Source organism: Phocoena sinus, chromosome 5 (genome assembly GCF_008692025.1).
Source record: "Phocoena sinus isolate mPhoSin1 chromosome 5, mPhoSin1.pri, whole genome shotgun sequence".
NCBI classification, from domain to species: domain Eukaryota; kingdom Metazoa; phylum Chordata; class Mammalia; order Artiodactyla; family Phocoenidae; genus Phocoena; species Phocoena sinus.
The window spans coordinates 131,746,573-131,770,659 of record NC_045767.1 but is presented as its reverse complement, the minus strand read 5'-3'; the positions used below and the strand labels follow the sequence as shown (position 1 = coordinate 131,770,659).

The following is a 24,087-nucleotide window of genomic DNA, read 5'->3' as shown; positions in this document are numbered from 1 at the left end:
GCACTCACACATCAGCACCCCTGGAGAGTCAAAATGAGAAAAAAAAAAAAAAAAGGACTGCAAGGTGACACTATAATAAAGGATAAGCACATTTTCTTTCATAGATTGCAGTTACTCTTGGCAACACTGAACGTGACACATTCCTAAGTCAGGGGAAGGATTTTCAGTCATTTAGAAATGTGGTTTACTTCTGCACACACAGCTCTCGCTCTCACCCACACATCCAACACGCTTCTCCTTTCTGCTAATTTACATATGCTTTTCCACTATTAAATCATCCAAACAGCAGACGACCTTACCTTCCCAGCTCTTCTCATCGCACAATGCAGTCAGGTCCAGCTCCGGCACTCCGGAGACAAAGCTCTCTTGCTGGTCATCAGCATTTGCAGTCCTCTGCAGCTTGCTGTCAGGTAGGCTGGGACGCTCCTGGATCTTCATGGTGGGGTCCTGCAATAACAGCACAACGTCCCCAAATCTCTACTGCTCATCAAAACCCCCAAACGTCCGCAGCAATTCCACTCCTGCTGGGTGAAACCTCCCAAGCCACAGCTGCTGATGTCCCCGGCACGGAAACCGAAATCATAGCTTGATGCCCCCTGGATGCTAGCTGGCCACTTGCATGCAAAAAGCGACCATCCATCTACGCTCCTTTAACTTTGCTTCTGGAAGAAAGACAAGATGCTTTCCGCGGGCTGCTCTTCCTGGTAACTGCTGGCAGCTGACAGTCTGGATGATTACTGACTGGGGCCAGGAAGGAGGGAAAAGGAGTTTGTGTTTCCTTAAGGGAGGATGGCTCTCCAGACTGTAAACGAAAACCCAAAACTCAGCTAGCGCCGTTGCCAAGGCTGCAGCAGCAACATGGTGCCTCCTGCACGCAGACTTCCTTGCCCCTTAGGTAAACGGTGCTGCAGGGCCAGGAGCGGAGGCTGTGTACACGTGTGCTCTCCTGCTGGCCCTGCAGGCTTAGATCCATTAAGCGGGGCTAGCTGCACATTCCCAGATTTCCTGTGGTTGTTTTCGCCTCGAGTGTGGGGAGAACAGACTATTTATGGAGGAGCTCTGGGTATGCACTGTTGCGCAAATTCAGACAGCAAGGGGGTCTGGTGTCGCAGCTAGCAGCTAAGCGTAAGGAATACGCGCTCTGGGAATGAGCCAAAATTACACAGGGAGCACGACTTTTTTTTTTTTTTTAAGTGAAAAGGCAAGAGCTGGCAAGTCAGAGATGCGTAATTTATACCTTACAAATATGCAACTGTGGCTTGTTTTCTTGGTTTTGTTTATTGGTGGCACGCACACCAGGCTAGGATGTCTGGGGGATGGGAAAACTCTCCCCCAAAGGCTGTTATTTTAACTAAGTGATTTTATGTTTAAAAAACTGCATTGAAATTTAGTCTTTTTTACCTTGTCCTTTGGCATCGGGTAAAACCCAACCACTGCCATACTCTCCTCTCTCATAAAATTATAAATAAAAGTGTTGCCTCAAAACACAATTCTCAAGTAGCACAGATCTGTACAAAAGATTTTCTTTGAGAATAACCGGAAATTTATTTTAGCAAATATACCATCATTAAATAAAAAAAACAAACATCTGGAAATCATAAATGATTCTGTTAATGTATGAGAAATATTCTTATGCTTAAAATAAAGCAGTACTAAGACTTCCACCTCCTTTTAATAGCTATTCACCCTACTTTGATATCACCAGGGGAATAGGTGGGGCTTTTACTACTATATTTCCATGAAATGAAGCATTCTCTTTACATTTGGGATAAAATGAAATATCACCAATCAGTTCATGATAAGCTACTGAAAGATGCAAATGTTAAGTTAATCTGGGGCTTTAAGACACTTTAAACATTCTGCTTGTCTATTGTAGGGGAAAAAACACACAGATTATGCATCTATGTCACAAAAATCATTTGTTCCCTGAGCTGAATCCTAAGTAGACAGAGTTGAATGACCCAATCTGGTGCTCAGCTTTTTAAAAGTTACAGCATCAGTTAGTCACCTATCGTGTGTGTGTGTGTGTGTGTGTGTGTGTGTGTGTGGTGCGTGTGTGCGTGTGTGCGTGTTAGAACCTCATACAGCAAATAAACATTTTGTCAATAAAGATTTCTAATAACTGTTACACTTAGAGACATATAAAACGGAAGAATGTAAGATATATGATTCCACGTTGTAAGTATAGCACTTTCTTCACGAGGACCATCTTTGAAGCCACTGACCAGCAGAGGAGCGGACGTGAATTTTCCCTCCGGGCAGACCTGGGATTGAAGTGTGACTGACGTTTAGTAGCTCGGTGCCCTAGCTGAGCCATTTCACTCCTCTGAGCCTCCATTTCCTAATCTATAAAACGGCATTGAAAACACTAACCTGGCAAGGTTCCTTTGAAGATCTGAGAGAAGGTATGAAAGGCCTCTAGCACGGTGCCTGGAGCAGAGCCACACACATGGAAGCGATCCCTCTTTTTATTATTATTAGGCACCACAGGAAGATGAGTAAAATATTGCTACATCTCAAAATGCTCAAGAGAGGAGTGGGAGATGAGGTATATAAACTGCAATTCAAGGTGCAACATGCTACGACAGGGCGGGGCAGAGTCTTAGACGCGTTATGAAAAATGGTTAGAGAAGAGAGCCGCTTGTGTTCCCATCATGGATCAACAACAGCGTTTGGGGGCTGTGTGGGCCAGAGGGCACTTCATACAGAGAGGCGGGCAGGAGTGGGGGACAGTGACCACAGGAGACGAGAGGCTTGGGTGCCTGTCCTTAGCACACGTGACGAGGGGGTCGGATGAGCGGCTGGGCTGCCAGAGGCCCTGCATACTGGGCTAAGTTTGGATTTTATCCCGTGGTAGATAATGGAAAGTCACTGAAGGATTTAAAAAACTGACTCATCCTGGAGAAACGTGCATTTTCCAGGCTGATGCCTCAGGCACGGGAATGCACGCTGCTGGGAAGACCCACAGGCCTCAAGCCGGGCTCACAGGCAGCCGGCACCCCCTGCTACACCAGTCACTGGCTCTGCTCCCCCTGGTACCTGTGTCCCCTCAGGGCACTCAAGAGTCCTGCAGTGCTTGACATGACACGTATAAAATCCCCCAGTTCCACAAACACACAAGCTAATTGAAAACGTGTACTTTTTATGATTGCCACATCCAAATTAGCACCAACCGCAAAGTAAGAAAATTAAAATTAGAAAATTCTTCCTTCATTTTTTTCCTCCAGAATGTATGGGTTTACTCACTCCTTCAACAACAGTGGGTTGGTGCACCCACTCTGTGCTGGGCTGTGTGTGAGACATGCAAGCTCTCCACAGCAAGGGGGCTGGCGTTTAGCGGAACAGGCTCCACTATACTCAGTGGGGCTCTGGAAACTCGATTTTGGTGTGAGGCCACAGCAGTCCCCTTGTGAACTGGTGAGCTGCCCTTCACGGTGTTCAAGTAAAGTCTGGGCGTTAGAAATGCAGGAGAGGGAGCAATTACCACCCTGGGTAGGATGTTGGGATAGACAACCTTGATAGGACTCTATTATTCTGACAAAGAGAATCAGGTCAAAATTGTTCTAGTTTATTCAATTATAAGAATATATATCACATATTATATACATATAACAGGGCTGTCTATGATATGTCAGGTGCTAGAGATACAAAGAGAATTTATTTACTCATTCATCTAAGAAATAATTTTTGAGGGCCTTCCATGGACTTGACAGTTTTTTAGATGTTGGAGAAATTTCAGTGGCCCAAGTAAAGTCTCTGTCCTAATAAATCTTAAAGAAGGGGATAGTTAATAAAGAAAATAAAAAGTCAGGTAGTGCTATGGACATGGAGAAAACATGGAGGATGATGGAGGTACGGCCCACGGCCTGCTATTTTCTTGGGTGGCCGGGGGCAGTCTTTCCAATAAGGTGACGTGTGAGCAGAGACTCGAAGGAGATGCTCTTCTGTGGGAAGAGCATTCCAGGAAGAAGGAAAGCAAGTGCAAAGGCCCTGAGGCACGGTCATCTTGTACACGTTGAGGAACAGCAAAGAGGTCACTGTATCTGCAGTCAGGCAGAAGCCAGTCAGGGCCATCATTTATGCGTGCTTAGGACGTGCACTGTGCCATCTGCAACGGGATATCATTCACACTGCAGACCTGTATTAACTTACATGAGCTTCTGGACCCCCTGGCTGACCTGCACAGCAAGGGAGGGATGCATCCTACGTGAACCCACAGGAGCTCGCACAGCCACGGACACACTCGGCAGGGCTCACTCACCAGCACATCCACACACGCGGCCCTGCGCTGCTGTGCTGCTCGGGGGCTACATAGGCTCTATAGCAATACACTAGCAAAAACCTACCCTTCCTTCAAAAGTCTGCCAGCCTCGTCTGGGTGAGGCACCTCACCAGGTTGTTTCCCACTCTCTAACAGTGCTTATTGTAGAGTATCGTGCCTGTCTACTTGTTTGTCTGTTTCTCCTACTAGATAATTACTGTTAAAATGTCAAGGACATTCTTAAATACCAAAATATTTTTGGTTTCAACTTTTGTTGTTTACACAGATTGTATCTTCAGTTAAATCAGGGTAAATACATTCATTTCACACTTATCAACTCAGAGATCCTTGTGCTGTGAATGTCACACGCTAAACCCTTGTCCAAAATGTGGTACCATACGAAAACATGCTAAGTATTCATGTCATGAAATAAACTGAGGGACTGGCTCTTTGGAGAGACAATAGGGTATGTGAGATATGGGTTTTAGAGTAAGAGACTGGAGTTCAAATACAGGTGACCAGTTGCAAGATCTTCAATGAGTAAACTTTGTACTTGAGATTCTTTTTCTCTCCTACAGGAACAAAACGCCATAAAGCTGTGGAGATTAAGTGAAAAACATGTAGCATAAAAACAGCCAGCCCATAATAACTGTAGAAGAAATGCTAATTCCATTTATACGCTACCTCCCCTTCCCATTCATTCATTGGGCAAGTGTTTATTGAACATGTACTATGTGCTAGGTACTGGAATTAAAGGGATTAACAAGATAGGGCATTTGCTGTGGAAGGGATTCACTGATCACCTAAGTGCCAAGTCACACGCATGTTATAAAAGAAAAACACAGGGTGCTAGGGAGCAAATAAGAGAGAGCTCATTTTGCCTGGGGCCGCACGTGACATTTCACATTCAGGTAAAGGAACCATTAACTATTAGTCCATCCACCTGATCCCGGTTAGGACTTGTCCCTGTCTGGCTGGGCCCGGCTTTTTCTCTCCTGACTTTATTGATCCTGCTCTTGCCCTGGCATCAAATCGCAGGTGAATTTTTGTTCTACCCCTTCTCCCTCCCTACACAGGATCTGGGTAAGCAGCAGTGACTCCTAGCTCACCAGAGCAGGACAGGACAGTATCAGTGCCCTGCACAAGGCAGTGTGCACAGGAAGGAACCACACAGAGTTAACAGAAGGGCCACATGGAAGTATAAACATTTACTGCTTGGCTTGACAATAAAGGAAAATGAACATAACAAATTCCCCAAATTCATCTGAATCGTGAAGCTTCTGTAGCCTTTCAAGACTGGATGGAATTGGAAAGGAATCTACACAAATAGAGCTTTTACATTTTTTCTGGTTCTGATATTAAAGCCAGTAACAAATCCTAGAGCTCCCATGATATACGGTGAAGCTGAAATAACTGAGTCATCCATTTCATAAACACTTGTAGATAGGGATATTTCAGAAGTTATCTCAAACCTTCTCACGGCAAATAGAAGCCTGCACTTAACCTCTTGTGACAATTAATATTAATTCTTACACTTGATTAGAAAGTCTTATCTTCTCTCCCCACTTTTTTTTTTTTTTTGGAAGCAGGATAAGAAAAAGGGAAATAGTCTTTTGTTTATTATGAATGTCCTATTTGTTATCAAAGGTATGCTTCTAAGCTCTTTTAAAACGGTAGGCTTAGAAAGCATAAAGAATGTAAAAATATCTTGAAAGAATTTAACACTTCATCAACCGTAAACTTCTGACTACAAGGACCTCTTCCAGGTAATGTAATACCCATCCATGTACTTAATAATTTTTACATGTTTTGCTTTCTTCACAAAAAGATTAAGAATAAGGTTGTAATTTTACTAGTCTGGATTTTATACGGAAGCCTAAAATATTTCCACAACAGAAAATAACTTATTGAACGGAATCAAACTGAAGCATAAAGTATACACTCCGTTGTAAACTGAACTTTGAAAATTTTTCAGTGCTGTCTTTCAGAATCTAGAAATTGCTAGTTTTAAGGACAACCTCTCTCCTGGATACTTCCAGTTGTCAAATGAGTTTAAAAACAAACAGAACAAAGCCTTTGAACTCCACAGCTCTTGCACATGTTATCCTATTTCATCCAGCCCAAACGGTATTTTCTTAAAATGTCAGCCTTTCCAAAACGTAGCTGAAGAAATCATACTTAAATTTTTGACATTTTGAAGGGACTCTAACATTTTTCCCCATCGCCAGTGTGTCACCAGACGAATTTTAATGCAAACCACATTAAGAAATTCAGATGACATAGAAATGGATGACTCTCAGTGACCAGTCGAGATCTGAGCAGACTCTGTTTTTGGATAAGATACGTTGTATAATTAAAAGAAAGTAAAAAGACAGGCAACGAAGTATAGGCCCGTGTTTACTTTTCAACACATGCCTTCAAACAAAAACACACTTAGGGCTGCAAAATGATTATTTAAAACATGAAGTCACAGCTGTGCAGGCATGTGCCTTTGAGCAGCAGACTCTAAGCCAGCCCCTCCCTGCCTGTGTATCCCTCGGAGGAGCATCTGTGACGGTGGAGGTTAGTGTTCCTCGTTCTGGTGAAAATACCAGTGCAAGAAGAAAGACCAAGCACCTTTCTCCAATAGCCGTCATCTGCCTAACGTTACCGCATGTGAATCTGGGCGTTTATAAGGAAAAACTTCAAGGGCAATATTAATGAGGACAAAATCTGCCTTAATGGAAAATGAAATCGGAAACATTATCATATCCATTCACAGTGGGCATGTAAATGTTAGCATCTCGATCCGATGCTATAGGAGACCTGGAAAAAATAACAAACAGAATTCTCCTAGGGGTAACCAACCTCTAGACTTCCTTTCCATCCCTGAGATTTAGGAATCAGTGCGATATTCTCAGAAAACCAGATTAACTACTTGGGTTGCATAAGTTCTAGAAAGTGCTCCGTATATTAAAAAGTAGGAAATTATGACAGACTGTAGACAAGGGAAAGAGGTTTAATAATGGAAGACAGATCTTTTCACAGTCCTTCATTAGTAATAAAATACATTTCTTTCAGTGAAGGAGACACATGCCGTCACAAGTAGAAACACAATCCTAACCTTGTGGAGTGATGTCTTTTTTCCCTCCTTTGGTGCAGTTGTGAAAGAAAGATGACACAGAGAGCTTAGTCTGGATTTTAAGTCACCACCCAATTTTATCGCCTAGCTGAAATTACCATGATTACAATGACTATTACTAGCGAGTGCTTCAGGAGTGCCAACAGTGGGCTAGGTGCTGATTGGTAAACGCACATGCACGACACAAGTAAGAATAGATCCTGGCCCATGGGAGAAAGACGTGAGATCCCTTCCCCGTGACGTATGCTCTGCTGTGGGAGCTGTCCACAGAAACACCAAGGTAAACGGGGCTCAGCACCCATTTTGTTTGGGTGCCACTTGGAATTTATGAGTTAGTTACGTAGTTCATCCACAAAGGCTCCTTTTATCTCCTAAAGGATACGAGGCATAAAAGGGAATAACTGAGGAGAACTCTCTAGGAGGCTGGTAAAGCCATTTTCTTTAAAACGAGGTTCAGTGGCATGATGAGTAGGTGCTTGCTGTGAGCAGAGGAAGAGAGCAGAGAAAGGAGGAAACAGAAGGAAACTAAAACAACACTATCGTGGGGATGCTGGGCTCTGAAGAAAGGTGACTAGAGACAAGGAAAGAAGGTCTGCTTGTTGCCTGGGTCTCAAGGAAGGAAGCCTAAAGGAGTTGGAAATAGAGATGAAAGCAGCGGCTCAGAATCTGTAAAGTCAAAAAGCAGCAGCCTCCCTTCCCTTCGTCTGGCTGGGTTAACGAAGGAGTGCACGTGAGAAACTGCACAGAGGAGATACGAGGAGTCCAGGACACTGCGGAGGCGGGGTGGCAGGTGGTCATTCATTTCTAGCAATTTTATGCCAGATTCTACTTGAGTGGGCATTTTTCTAAGAAGGGGGTCCAGAGCTTTTGAATTCTTAATTTGCTAGACTGGAAAACTTTATGGAGGTAGGAACTGCAGCTGTTATTAAATCCCAGCTCCTAGCACATTACCTGCACAGGGTAGGACTCAATATATATTACTGAATAAATCCATCAGTGGGTTAGGTTAGTGTACAAAAAAGATGAACAATCACTGGGTTAGAGGGGAAGTTCTATGTATAATTAATATATCAAGAGTCAGAATCCAAGAACAGGTTGAGAAACGCTTTAACTCTTGCCAAAAAGAAAGCTGATGATAAGATTGAAGGTGCAGCTGGAAGCATTTGGAAGTACTGGATTACATACACATGCATGAATGAAAAATGAGGCTCAGAACACCGAATGGAAGCCAGCGTCGGGAGCAAAGGAAACCAAACACTTGGGTCAGCAAGGCTATGCCCCCAGAGGACAACAGGGAAGCCAGGAAGGTCACCGAAACTTTAAGATATGGACCACAGAAGGGAGTTAGATATTTTTTCTCTGTTGTCTACTTAAAACAAGACACAAAACTCAGAAAATGAACTGGATTTCATAACTTGAACTGATTTTATGTTAATTTGAAAATTAATAAGATCATCTCTTTGACACATCCACTAAAATTCACTATTTATTTTAATCACTTAAAAACTGCATGAAATCACGGAAAATAAAACTAGTAGCTTTGGTATTTGTTTTGTCTTATTTTATGGAAAACCTAAGGAGAAATCTCCATGCTATTAAAGTTTATCCTCACAAGCAAAATGAAAGAATTTAAAAAGCAAAAGAGTGGAGTTCTTCTGATTTCTCAAGGAATCTTCATGTCTTGGCATTTGTCTTTCTCAGCAATCACAATCCCGTCACTGAATGTCATCACCCCTTATTGATAAGCTAATAATACTTCACACTAACTCTCAAGGATGTAGGGACAGACCTGTCACAGTCAAAACCTTACTTGTTAGCTACTTACCTCAGAATGCTGGGTCTGTCTGCAGTCCTTTTCATTTTCTTTGCTACAAACAAAATATCATAAGATGTCATTCTGTTTTATAACGATGCTTCTCATTCACTGAAATTATGATTTCATTTATTTTAGAAGCTCAGTAGCTCTAAATAAAATTCTTATGAAATTCAAAAACAAAACAAAAAATTAATCAGAACGAAACAAAACTAGGAACAACACAAAACAGGAATATGGTTATCTGCCTTTAACAGCACCATGGTAGATTTTTCCATTTAAACATTTTCCTCGCTATAAAATACTGTTGGTAAACATATAGTCCTTTAATTCTACTCTTTTTAGTTCTTATAATGCACATTGCACTGAATGAAAAAAAAAAAAGGCTCTTCACATTCTTATAAACAATGTAAGGAGAAAACTCTAAAATTACCTTCCATCGGACGTCAGTTCAACATCATCAGGTCCAATCCTTTCATGAGATGGTGTGGGATTGAGACTTTCCATATTCTGTAACAAAACGAACCATTTGTTGCCTAGCAGGAATGGTAAGACGTATGCAATGCAACAACAGACCCTCCTTTCTTTAAAATAGAAACATCGGATAACAAGGAGGTATTACTTCTAGTCATCAGAGTCCTATCTTTAAAATTATGACAGTTTATTAGACACTGCTGGCATAAAATTATATGCTGAACTTTACCATTCCATTAACAAAGATGTCTGATAGCAGCACAGAAATGGTCACTGTGGTCTATAACGTTCTTGTTAGTTATTATCCACATTTTATAGCTAAACATAAACAAAACCCAGACTCTCAGAATACCAGGGTGGCATCAGAGCTAGACTTGAGGAATCTGACCTCCAATGTGATCAGAAGCCAAAGTAACATTCATTGTCTATTTAACATCTTTTCAGTCTATATTGACAATATGATCTGGGGTAATATGTAGCTTGTATCTAAGCTATAAAATAGCCATAAAAAGACATGGAGTTAACTTCAGAACCTTTCTTTCTGTGATATTTAATGTTAATCTTTATATTAGCCAAGATGGACAAAAAATATAAACACGAAACTTACTTCAAATAGCGTGTATTTCAGGCTGACCAAGAGGGCTTAATGCTTATCAGGAGGTATATTTGTAAGGTTTTCTGACTGCCTCTGTAAAAACGGCCAACAGTTTCTAAATACAACTCGGGTGACTGAGCACAAAGTAAGCCATCCCCAGGCAGGAAGATTACAAATATGCAAACAGGAGCTCGTTTACATTCGGGAGACCCAAATACAGAGCTGCCTTGGAGATCTGGAACCGACTTTCGTTGAAGTCAAAGATTCAGATCTGCATTAAAAGACCATTAAGCACAATCCATGTATTCTGTGTTATCAAAATAAAGAACACATAGTGAAGCAACATGTATTCATCTACATGTTTATAATCTCTCCTTATGAAAAGCCCGTTGGAAAGTATATCTGATTAAGGTTCACAATGATCCCATGAAACTGACATATACAAAAATCTTCACAAAATAAGCATATAATTAGAGTGGATAACTAATCTTTGGCTTGGTAAATATTTTCCATTTATGGTGGTGTGGCCAACCTGTCTGGAATTCTTAAAGTTTAAAACCCTAGGCTCGGGACTTCCCTGGTGGTGCAGTGGTTAAGAATCCGCCTGCCAATGCAGGGGACAAGGGTTCGATCCCTGGTCCAGGAAGATCCCACGTGCTGCGGAGCAACTAAGCCCATGTGCCACAACTACTGAGCCTGTGCTCTAGAGCCCGCGAGCCACAACTACTGAGCCTGCGCGCCACAGCTACTGAAGCCCACGTGCCTAGAGCCCGTGCTCCGCAACAAGAGAATCCATCGCGATGAGAAGCCCGCGCACCGCAATGGAGAGTAGCCCCCGCTCGCCGCAACTAGAGAAAGCCCGCACATAGCAACAAAGACCCAACGCAGCCACAAAAAAAAAACAAAAACCCTAGGCTCCATCAAGAATAAAAACAAAGGGAGACAGCATCCCATAATAGCTATAATGGTGGCTCTGGAGCCAGAATGTTTCAGTTGGGATCTTAGCTCCACCATTTACCAACTGTAAGACCCTACCTGACTCTCAGTTTCCTCATCTGGAAAAGGGGGATGGCAACAATACTTAACATAGGGTGGTCATAGGATTAAATGAGATAATACACGTAAAGAATTAAAATAATACCTTGTACTTTTAATGAATAGTAGCTGTTGTTGTTATTATGACTTCTAAAACTGTGAAATCTCCAAGGAAATATTTTGCTGCTATTTACCCACAGTTAAGATGATGTTCTAGGAACTAGTAAGACAGTGACTGTGTCTGCCATTACTGCACACCAATTTACATGTTTAGATGATTTACACAGTTAGATAATTCTAGAATGGATCTGAGAAATAAAAAAAAAATTATAACCACATTCAATTATACTTACATTTTTATACCTCTAAAGTTTGAGTTAGAAGAGGCCTCTCTACAATGGCTCTCATGAAGCCAAAGTGTAGTTGCTCTTATTACCTGAATGTGATCTTCCTCATAAAGAGGGATCTATGACAAAGAATCTTTGTTCTCATTGGTAATCTTCAATAGATTATCAAAATCTTTAGTGTAAGATCTAGTGCAATAGCATTAGGTTTTCCTGATGCTCTGAAACATGAATTCCTAGGGGAAGCACAACCCTCTACCTTGAGATCACTTTAAAACACTATCAATGAAATACATTTATAATTACAGTAAATACAAATGACTATTTCAGCAGAAATAAAAACCTTCAGAGCTTCCGTGGTGGCACAGTGGTTGAGAGTCCGCCTGTCAATGCAGGGCACACGGGTTCGTGCCCCGGTCCGGGAAGATCCCACATGCCATGGAGCGGCTGGGCCCATGAGCCATGGCTGCTGAGCCCGCGCATCCAGAGCCTGTGCTCCGCAACGGGAGAGGCCACAACAATGAGAGGCCCGTGTACCGCAAAAAAGGAAAAAAAAAAAAACCAACAAAACCTTCAGGTTGAGGCTAAGAGATATTCAGAAAGAAGGAAGAAAAAATAAACCATAATATTATATAAATTTAAAGATACTTCAGTTAGAAAAATGTTAGAAGACTGATTTTCTTCCCAAAAGAGAAAGAACCAAGATTTAAGCAATATAGGTTTTGAGAATTATAGAAAAAAGATAGCTATGTTTTACAATAAAAAGCTCTGAGAAAAGCAGGTGTGAAATGTGAGAAATTTTAGCTGATTTCCAGGGTTAAAACAAGCAGTAACTTCAACTCCCTCGCCCCCCACCCCCGCCACTTTTTAAAAAATGTTTGATCTGTGTGTTTTATAACTCTCCAAGGACATGAGTTTTTAATACATGTAACTGACAAAGGGTGACTTTCAGTACTGTTCAGTATTCCTCTCTAAAGCTTTACAATAATTCCAGTTTTCATGTTGTCCTCCACATGACTGAGACTAGTAAATATTCAGTCTGCTTTCACCAAAGCAGCAGGCAAGTACACCGTGTTCCTTTGCTAAGGTAGTTGGGTTGCCCCTATACCCTTGGGAAACAGGAATCTGTGAAGAATGTGTTACAACTGGCAACCTACCCTAATTTTTTCGGAAGGAAAATAATAAAGGTAGTGAAGACCCAGGAGTAGAGTAACAAAAGTACCTGCAAAGCAGGTAACAAAAAATGGCTGCAAAGCATTTTATAGATTCTAACTTGCATCTTTTGCCTAAGGGTTTAGGGAGGGAAGGTTAAGAAATAGATCAGCAATTTCCCCACTTCACTGAGATGGGGGGAAGGGGAAAATGGAACGTACAGGTCAAAATATTGGCTGAAATGTAGAAAGCTTCCATTGTAAGAGAAGTATGCTACTGGACTTTCAAACGCTCTGTAGTTGTTAATAGTGCTGGTCTTATGAGAAACGCCCGACTCCATGCCTTTTGAAGGTTTTAAACTGATTTATGTCCCAAACACTTCTCTAGGTGTGGTAAAAGAGTAGGTCATCGATGTTTTCATTTATTAAAGTTGAAGTAGTACAATTCTTATTAAAAATAATGCCTTATTACATTAACTTAATTTTAATTAGCCTTCTAAAGTTAGGATCTTTTAAAGGTAATAGGTAATTTTAAGAAATAGCAAAGAACAGATTACGTCTTTATGTAGAATGTGATAAAATTGCTTTTAGAATTGCATTAAAAAAAGACAGATAGGACTTCCCTGGGGTGGTCCAGTGGGTAAAACTCTGCGCTCCCAACGCAGGGGGCCCAGGTTCGATCCCAGGTCAGGGAACTAGATCCCACATGCCGCAACTAAGACCCGATGCAGCCTAAATAAATAAATATTAAAAAAAAAAAAAAAAACAGATAAAGCCTAGTTCTGCCTCATAGAAGGCCTACCAGTGACTTTCAAAACATACAGATTTTCTATGATATAATTTACTTGGACAATTTTTGGGTGTCGAAGAAACTGAATTTTAAGAACCACTCTCCTCAATTATAAAAATGACCTCAAATCTATAAAGAGCAAAAGCTTTGAAAAAATTAGCTTTAAGACTGTGGAATTTACTTTCAATTTTTTCCCCTGGCTCCATCTCTGTTTTGGCATTGACAGCTAGGCTCAAAACTTGTTTGACCACTGAAGCACTTGAAAACACCTGGAGCAAAAACAAATTTGTCTTCTAAAACTATAAAATGCTGACAAAGCCTTTAGAGAGGACACTCAAACAATGCCTTCGCTCAGTATACAAACAGCTCAGTCTGAAGGCTGCATGAACACTGCTAGTCAAAACAAGTTCATTATTCTAACCTTGAGCTCTAAGAGAAGGTATGTGATATATTCTCATTAACAAAGGATTCATGGCAAATCTGAATTTCTTTTTGTATCCTTCTGTTTTACGTTTTATTATGCTTAAAACTCATAAATTAATCCATATTCAAAAAGAATTTCTGGTACTGTAAGAGGACGCCTATGGAAGAGCTGGCTAGCTGTCCCCACAAGTCCGTTCCACCTTTCCTGCACAGCAGTGTGGGAGCCACACGCCCAGCGACAGCGCATCCACAGCCCCTCCGGCAGGTAGATGGGGCCACGTGACTGACTTCTCTCCGACAGGCTGTGAGAAGTGGTATGTATGTTTTCCAGGCCTGGCTAATAACCTGCCTCACCGGGTTCATGCCTTGACACTCACTTACTCTCTCCTCTTGGGAGCTGGAATGGAGATAAAAACCACGAATGCTCTGGAAGCTACTTGCTGAAGACGGCAGAGAGGCGGTTGGCCTGGGTCCCTGAAACATCGCGTGGAGCAAGTGTTCTAACTCTTCTCCTGAGCCCCAAACTGCTTTAGGTTGTCACGGGAGAAAGAACTTTTATAGTGTTCAAGGCATTGCATTTTGGGTCTTTTTGTTACCCGAGTTACTCTAAGCTATACGGCAACCATTCATTCGCTCCCTTTTTTTAAACTCATTTTTTGTGAGTGCTGAGCTATGCTGGGCACTGGCGTACAATGGTGGATGGGGAACCGGACAGACACCGGTCCTTGCCACTGTGACTGATGTATTTTGGTTACTGCTCCAACTGTAGTTTGTTACACTGTTAATATTATCTTTATTTTTAAGATGGGTGCTATCTGAATAGCCCTCAGCACGCTTGGGCCATACAGTTGCCAGAGGGACCCTTTCAAAAGGTACTTCAGAAAATGACTTTTTTTTTCTTTAGTCTTCCAGTGGTTCCTCATCTCACTCAAGGTAAATGCTCGAGATCTAAAGATGGCTACAAAGCCTTAAGGGATCAGCTCCCTTGCTATGCCTCTGACCTCATCTCCTACAACGCTCCTCCCTCAACTCTGCTCCAACCATGGTAGCCCTCTTGCGCAACCTCTAAAGGCTAGGGCTGTTCTCCCTCCACCCGGATAGTCTCTCCCCAGATATCCTGATGGCTCACTTTCTCACCTCGTCCAGGTTCCTGCACAAGCACATTCTCAGTGTGGCCTGATCTGAGGACTCAACCCATGCGACGCCAACTCTTAACCTCCCGTCCATTCCCCATCTTATTCATCCTGCTTCACTTCTCTCCATAGCATGTGCTGCCATCTGCCTATACGTTGACTTGTTTCTTATCTGCCTCATTCTTCGGGAATATAAACTTAGGATGGCAGACAGCGTGTCTGTTTTGGTCACCATTTTGTCTTTAGTGCCTAAAACAGTGCTTGTCATATAGCTAATTGTATGATTGAAGGAATGACAACTTGTAAATCAGTGGTTCAAATGGTGGGGTTTTTTACATTATATTGACACCACTCAGAGAATCACTGTCATGTAGTTTTGGACAGGAGTTCTTGCTGAGTTATACTGCATTAAAAACATGAGCTGAGGGGGCTTCCCTGGTGGCGCAGTGGTTGAGAGTCCGCCTGCCGATGCAGGGGACACGGGTTCGTGCCCCGGTCCGGGAGGATCCCACATGCCGCGGAGCGGCTGGGCCCGTGAGCCATGGCCGCTGAGCCTGCGTGTCCGGAGCCTGTGCTCCGCAGCGGGAGAGGCCACAACAGCGAGAGGCCCGCGTACAGCATTAAAAAAGACTAAGAAGATGATGATCTGATGAAATCAGATCAGTGTACTGAGTAAAAAGAGACCAATGAGGAAAAGAAGGTGAGTCTGATCTTCACACGTTGACTTGGGAGGACTATCTAAGGTGAGCTGCAGAGAGCATCGCCTAGATGTTGATTTCTAAGTCATCTGTAGAGAGGTGACATCGGACAGCATGGAATTAGAGAAGCTCTCACGTGAAGTGCTGATGGAAAAGAGATATAAGGCAATTACCTGCATAACATTTACATCTCAGCATGTTTTGTGGAAGATCAGCCAGTAAAGGACACAGTGAAGAAGAATACAGTCATTGAGGTAAGAGGACAAAGAGAGGTCAACATCCTGGAGGCCAAGGAAGAAAGAGCTCTGAGAAAATGAGAGTATCAAGCACCACAAGGACTTCGGGAGGTCAAGGACCAAGCAGACAACAGCACAGCGTTCTTAAAAGACCAGTTCCAACCACATGTGCACCCAGTGACACAGAGAAAGTGGTTTCTTAGAGAGGTCTTTAGAGGGGTAGAATTCAGATTACAGGGGTTGACGAGCAAGTGTGGAAAGAGCTGGAAATGCAGATTGCTGAACATTTTTGGTGGCAAAATGAAGGGGAGAGGTTGGCCATCAGAGCAGAGGGAGTAGAAACGAACTTAAATATGTACTGCTGGCAGTCTTTCCTGCTCTTCAGCACATTTCATTGCATTCAAATCTCACACAAAACTAGGAAGAGGTATTAATACTCCCATGCTACAGATGAAGTAACTGAGGCTAAGTAACACGCTCACTTGCCATAGCTATTAGGTGATAAAGTTACAACTGAAATTCAGGTCTGAGTGTAAGACCTGTGCTCCTTCCTTGAACCCTGCCTATGATTTCAGAGGGTATACGTGACATTAAGGAGATGCTGTTTATGAATAAGAGAGTTGCTAGACTATGGGTTTTTTTTAATATATTAAATGTAAGGCTTATTATAGAATTAGTATAATCACACAAAGAATATTTGGAAAATATTCTTTGGGAGTAACGATTGCCTCTAATACTACCACCACTCCCATAATACAATCATACAATCGTTTTAGGTATATTTGTCTTTTTTCCTAGGAATGAACATTTAAATATGTATTTATATACACATATTCATGCATAAATGCATGCACTGTATATACTGCTTCATAACCTACTTTATTTAAAAAATCTATTTATTTATTTTTGGCTGCGTTGGGTCTTTGTTGCTGCGCGCAGGCTTTCTCTAGTTGCGGTGAGCGGAGGCTACTCTTCGTTGCGGTGCGCGGGCTTCTCATTGTGGTGGCTTCTCTTGTGGAGCACGGGCTCTAGGCGCGCGGGCTTCAGCTGTGGAACGCAGGCTTAGTTGTGGCTTGCGGGCTCTAGAGCGCAGGCTCAGTAGTTGTGGCGTATGGGCTTAGTTGCTCCGCGGCATGTGGCATCTTCCCGGACCAGGGCTCAAACCTGTGTCCCCTGCATTGGCAGGCGGATTCCTTTTTTTTCTTTAGATGTTGGGGGTAGGAGTTTTTATTAATTAATTAATTTCTTTCTGCTGTGTTGGGTCTTCGTTTCTGTGCGAGGGCTTTCTCTAGTTGTGGCAAGCGGGGGCCACTCTTCATCGTGGTGTGCGGGCCTCTCACTATTGTTGCGGAGCACAGGCTCCAGACGCGCAGGCTCAGTAGTTGTGGCTCACGGGCCTAGTTGCCCCGCGGCATGTGGGATCCTCCCAGACCAGGGATCGAACCCCTGTCCCCTGCATTAGCAGGCAGATTCTCAACCACTGCACCACCAGGGAAGCCCTATAACCTGCTTTTAATATTGAGGGAGAGTATTGTGGAATCCGAGCTCCACCACTTATGTGTGACCTTGGGCAGCTGTTTAATCTCCTGTACCTCAGTCTCCTCATGTTTAGAATAAGAGTATTAAAAACAATAACTATCTTATGGATTACTGGAGGATTAAAATTGATAAAATACGCAAAGCACTTAAAATACATCTTGCTAAACAGTTTTCACTTTCTTACATAGTCTTCAGAACCATAATTTTTATTCGACGCATAATATTTTATTGAATTGACATGCAAATGTTACTTATCTGGTCTCCTACTTTTGAACATTTAAATTGCTTCTAATTTTCCATGATTATAGATACTCACGTGGTGAGCAAATTAATACTTACAGTCTTTTCCATATTTACAATGATGTCTCTAGAGCAGGGTGGCAGAGGTAGGATTATTAGATACACTGTGTGACTGAGTTATAGCTTTTGATTCAAACTGTTAAATTGTGCCCTAGAAAGAATGTTTTTAGAGACAGAGACATTTTCTAGGCTGACAGAAATAAGCCAGTGGAGAGGAAGCAATGAAAAGTGTCTGTATGAGTGAGGGAGTGAGTTTGTGTATGTGTTTGTACACGTACACGGGGTGGGGAGATGGATGTAGAAAACAGAATTTCCAAGGATACTTAACCTTAAAGTTAACCTTAGAATTTAGAAAAACCACTTTATCATTTGAGCAGGTGAGAAAATAAAATGGGTGGAGATCTAGAGAAAGTTTGAAGCATGAGTGAGGGAAGCTGCTGAAACACAGGCTGGCTCTCTTAGCTCTTCAAAATAAACCAGGGGGCAAGGTTTCCTTCTGAGAAAGGCTGAAGAGCACAGGTGTGAGCTAGCAGTGCAAGGAGAGCGGAAAAGGTTGGGACCACGGCAATAATTAGAGATAAGGCAGAGCCCCTGAATGCCACTCACTGATTTCTGGGCTCTGAATTATCTGTAGTCTCTCTCTTAGTCTCGGCTGGTCATGATAGCCCCGAGAGGAAAAAGGATAAGGGAAAGTACGCAGACAGTTCCCACTTTAGAGATTCCAAATTTGCAAGATGCTTTTATAGGTCACTGTGGCTGTGCTGTGGGCTGGTGAGATCACTGTGATATTATCACTCAAACTCTTCAGTCACTCTCTTCTCATTTTCTCTGGAAGATGGTTTGCTCCCATCTCTCCATCAAAACTGCTCTTACTGAGTGATCTCCACCTTGGTAATCCCAGTGGCTAAGCTCTCAGTCTTCTACTCGGCCAATCATCTGACCTTCTTTCCAACTCGAGATACGTGGTTCACTTGGCATCCAGGACACCAAACACACTTCATTTTTTTCTACTTTGCTGGGGTCTCCTTCTTGAGTCTCCTCTACAGGGACCTTGTCATCTCCCCATCCTTTACACGATCGTATGCCTCAGGGCTCACGGTCCCTGAGGCCACCTCCCTTTTCTGTCCATCCACGCTCCCTCGGTTATCTCATCCAGTACACTGACTTCAGATAGCCTCTATCTGCTGCTGGCTCCCACGATGCATCTCCAGCCAGGATACCCTCCCTAAACTCGCAGAAATCCAGCTGCTTTCCTGCTATCTCCTCTTAGATATTTGACGGGCAGCTCAATCTTAACATGTCCAACACTGAACCATGACATCATCACCCAAACTTCTGTCTTCTCCATCTCGGTAAACTGGCCACACAAATCTTCTAGTTGCCAAAAACCTCGGAGTCATCTTTGACTCCTCTGTTACTTTCACACCCCACAGTTACGTAATGTCAGGAAATCCTGTCAATTCTATGTTCAAGAATATTATCCAGAATCCACCTATTACCTCCTGACTACTGCAATACACTACTGCAGGAGGACCCATGCACATGTTAGTCAATATGAACAACGCCCCCTAGAGTACTGCACTGTGCAGCCTGCAAGGCAATACCTGCCAGCTCCGGTATCACCTCAGTTCACACCATCATCAGCGCAAACCTAGATGATTGCAAGAGTTTCCTAACGGGTGTTCCTGCTTCTTGCCCTTGTCTGCTTACTGCCTATTTCCAACACAGCAGTCAAACCAAATTTCAGTAAGTCCCATCACTGCTCTACCTGGAACCCTCACATGGATTCTCATCTCACCTGGAGTAAAGGCAGAGTCCTTAACAATAACCTAGGAGGCCCTACGTAATCTGTTCTCTCCCCCTTCCAACTACCTCTTTCACTTTCCTCATTCTCTTCTAACCCTAACAGTATCTCCTCTGTGGTTTCTTGAACATTCCAGATGAGTGACTGTCTCGGGGTCTCTGCAACCTGCTGTGATAGTATGGCTCGTTTCCTTACTTCCTCTAGGTCTTTGCACTCAAGTGTCAAATTCTTGGGAGGTCTCCTCTGACCACTCTCCTTAAAATTGTATCCCCTGCCCTCTCACAATTCCTATCCTCATCTCTTGCTTTATTTCTTGCTTAATAGTTATCACCATCTAATATATTTTATGGTTTACTTTTTTTATCTTGATTTCGTCTGTTTCCCCTACTGGAATGTAGGCTCCGCGAGGGCAGCGATTTTTGCTTGTTTGTCTCGCAGCCGTATCCCTAGATTCTGAACTATTTCCTGGCACACAGAAGGCATATAATTATGTATGTTCTTCCGGCTACAGAAACAAAAGTTCAGTCAGTGTATAAAGAACTTGAAGTGGGAGAAGGTTCTGGAGGAGAGTGGGGTAAAGTAAAAATAGAAGGTTAAAAGTAAGTGGCAAGTTAAGATGCCCAGCTGCACTTTCAGGACTAGTCTAAATACTAGTCATTGTTACGTTCCTTAGCTCTTTGCTTTGTGGTGACCTGTGAAGATGAGATTTAAAATTAATGGAATATGAGTCAGAAAAGATCTTTGAGAATACCCCCACTTCACAGATGAGGAAGTTTTGCTTCTGTCTCAGTTGTGTTGACAGGGTTTTAAATTATTCATTGCAACAAAGACACGGTCCACTTGGCTCACTTATGTTAACATGTGACCTGCATAATCCTGGAATGCAGAAACTGGCGGCTAAGGTGGAGACAAACGCTTTCACAGAAAAAAGACCACAATGGAATTAGGCTCTCTGCTCCAAATGTTTTTAAACAAACACGATGTCCACAGTTTTAGCAATCACACACATATTCTAAGGAATAAATGTACTTTCCCACTTTTATTAGCTATTACCACCTAGCTAATTAAGATACTATTTCTGGTGGGAAAAAAAATATTGATGAGTTAAGTTCATTTTAAAAGGGATTCAGAGAAGTACATTCTTCTCTGAGAAGCCAAGTGTCAGACTTTTAGTCATGTAATTCTCTTCGGCAGATAAACAAATCATGGGCCAAATAAAGAGCTAATGGAGTTAGTAACATTTAGTTTACTAAAAATGTTACTTTTCCCCCAAATAAGAATTAAGTTAGTGTTAAAAACCATTTAATGTGCAATGGTTCCAAAGCTTACATTCCGTAGTGGGAGAACTGTGTCAGACATGGGTCTGAGGTGGATGTCTCTGTCCATTCTAGCTGATCAATTTATTTCTAGAAACAGGGTTCCAAGACATTTGGAAGAAAATGGAATAAACATGTTTTCCCCAGATTTGTATTTATGCATATTTTATCTAGGGAATAAAACTGGGAATCTTGGGGCTTCCCTGGTGGCGCAGTGGTTGAGAGTCCGCCTGCCGACGCAGGGGACACGGGTTCGTGCCCCGGTCCGGGAAGATCCCACGTGCCGCGGAGCGGCTGGGCGTGTGAGCCACGGCCGCTGAGCCTGCGCGTCCGGAGCCTGTGCTTCGCAATGGGTGAGGCCACAACAGTGAGAGGCCCGTGTACCGCAAAAAAAAAAAAAAAAATTGGGAATCTTCTCTGAGCACATGCAGAAATTGACAACGGGAAAATGAGTGGCCCATAAGTTTTGCTAAATTTACAGAAAACCCAGCATGGAGGTAAAAACTGCTCAGAGATAAAGCAGAACAGAGGCTTTACACATTGTAAGAATGGATATTACCTATTACCTATTTTTATCAGGGACGCTAGCTCATGTTATATTATAAAATTCATCTTCAGGTTTTTCTTTTTTATTTTGGTTACATTTCTTCAAACTACAGGGAATTAGAAGACAGACTTTTGTTCTCACTTTTCAGAGAAACTGAAGCATACACAAGAAAGGATGACATATATTTATAGTTAAACTGCATAAATATTTAGTTATTGACTAAAACCACCTGCGATAACTTCTGTATCAAATTAACGATCCAGAGTTCAGGTCTGAGGTAACCGTGTAGGAGGTTAATTTTTTTGTTTCTGCGTAGTAGAGGAAGAAAACTATAGTGTACAGCTTTGAAATTAAATTTCTGAACACAAAGAGACTTCTGAACACAAAGACAGTTGATCCTCGTCCTCTATGTATTCTGCTTTCACCTCACTTTAAGTTCATTCATTCATTTTTTTTTTACATATTCATATAGACAGGAACAAATAAAATGGGGGAATAGAAGGAAAACTGCCTTTGACAATTTTATTCCAAAAATTAAATTTAAAAATGCTCAAAAGAATGAGAGGAAACTCAGACCGATTTCAATAACATGGAAACCGAGGCATGTGTTGCCCCTTGTTCCTTTGGCAAAATGTAATCTACCTTGGACTTGATTTTTGTATTTATCAGAAAGAAATACATGTGTATACTTAGTAGCTCTTAAGGTCTTTTTCAGAACTCATGCTCTGTAATTCTGAGAAACTCCACATTGATATTTTTTACAAAGCAAGGAAAAGAGGTGTGATATTCCCTAACTGGCCACAAGTAAAGATTTTACGGAAGTACGCACTTACCACAAGACTGTCTTGATGTTCACTGAGCTCAGAAAGTCTGGAACTGGATTTCTGACGTTTCGGTTTGCCCCGTTCTCCAGTATAACCAGAAGTATCTTCATGTAGTTTTTCCACTTCATGATGAGCATTCAAAACACATTCATCAAGGTTGTTGAACCCAGAAGGAATATTTTCTTTGTTGATAAGTCCCCTTGAATTGAAAAAAGATTTAGCTTAATTTGACTTTAAAAGGTAAAAGGGACATTTAAATGACATTGCCACTGCATCACACAGAAAGTCAGAAGAGTGCTTAGAAATTCCAGGTTGCATTTTTGATCAAAATCTGAGCAGAGCGCTACCCCTAGGACCACTTGGTGCCAAATCTATCACATTAGAAGAGAAGTCATTCTCAGAGGCAAATTGGCGAGGGCTACGTTTCTACCAATGAACAGCTTTTGTATTTGTACCAAAAGTAATCTGTATTCAAATCAAGAGAACAGTGCAAACTTACAAAGACATTTCCCATAATTCATAGGTTTTATATAAATACACACACACACACACACACACACACACACAAACACACATAAATCTTATAAAGTAATATAACGTATGAAGAAAAATCTGAAAAGGAAATGTCTTTTTCCCCAGAATGGAACACTGATTCTCCCAACTGCGAAAGACATTTTAGCACAGTAGAAATGCAGTAATACCTAAATCTGACTGCATTAGATAATCTTGGTAGAAATAGTATAATAAAAACTATGGAATACAAAGCATTTTAACTGAAATATGGATTCATTACTTCCCAGTACAAGTTTCTGGATGTAAGCTTATGACTAGAGTTCCTCATGACTTAGTTTGAGACATTTTAATTATAGAATTTAATTCATTTAATGCTCTTGAAATAGTTTTCCTTAAGTATTTTAACATTCCCTTTTAAGAGGTTTTCACAAAATTAAATTACTTAGCAAAATGTTTATCCTTTACTACATCACAGGACAAATTAAACCATCAGTGCCAGCACCATGGCTTGGGCAGGTACAAATGAATGAGACCGTATACGCTCCCTCACGGTGTGACCTTAAAGGTATCTCCCTGCAGCTAGAGGTTTTCATACTAAGTGAAGTAAGTTAGAAAGACAAATACCATATGATATCACTTATATGTGGAATCTAAAGTATGGCACTAATGAACCTACCTCCAAAACAGAAACAGACTCACAGACATAGAGAACAGACTTGTGGTTGCCAAGGGAGAGGGGGGGAGGTGAGGGATGGACTGGAAGTTTGGGGTTAGTAGATGCAAACTACTACACATAGAATGGATAAACAACAAGGTCCTACTGTATAGCACTGGGAACTATATTCAGTATCTTGATATAAACCATAATGGAAAAGAATACAAAAAAGAATGTATATATGTGTGTAACTGAGTCACTTTGCTGTACAGCAGAAATTAATACAACATTGTAAATCAACTATACTTCAATTTAAGAAAAATATATAAAGGTATTTCCCTAAACACCCAAAGCTGTTATCTTGAAATAAATGAGCTCCAAAGAGTAAAAATAGATGACCATATTTTACTATCAGTTCAATCATATCCCCAAATGAAAGATAACATTAAATATTTATTCTGCAATTTAAATTCATATCCTATCTTAGATAGGCTATCATGGAGGCAACATTATGA

General features: G+C 41.7%; 1 protein-coding gene across 2 annotated transcripts in view; it reads right to left on the bottom strand.

Moving 5' to 3' along the window:
• FAM13A (family with sequence similarity 13 member A) overlaps positions 1 to 24,087 on the bottom strand; it is a 346,933-nt gene that overhangs the window by 37,050 nt on the left and 285,796 nt on the right. For both annotated transcript variants that reach the window (XM_032632953.1, XM_032632954.1), the window contains 4 exons: positions 22,414 to 22,603; positions 9,629 to 9,705; positions 9,208 to 9,250; positions 300 to 447 (listed from right to left, as the gene is read on the bottom strand). In XM_032632953.1, the coding sequence (XP_032488844.1) occupies positions 300 to 447; positions 9,208 to 9,250; positions 9,629 to 9,705; positions 22,414 to 22,603 (458 nt within the window). The remainder of the gene's footprint in view (positions 1 to 299; positions 448 to 9,207; positions 9,251 to 9,628; positions 9,706 to 22,413; positions 22,604 to 24,087) is intronic.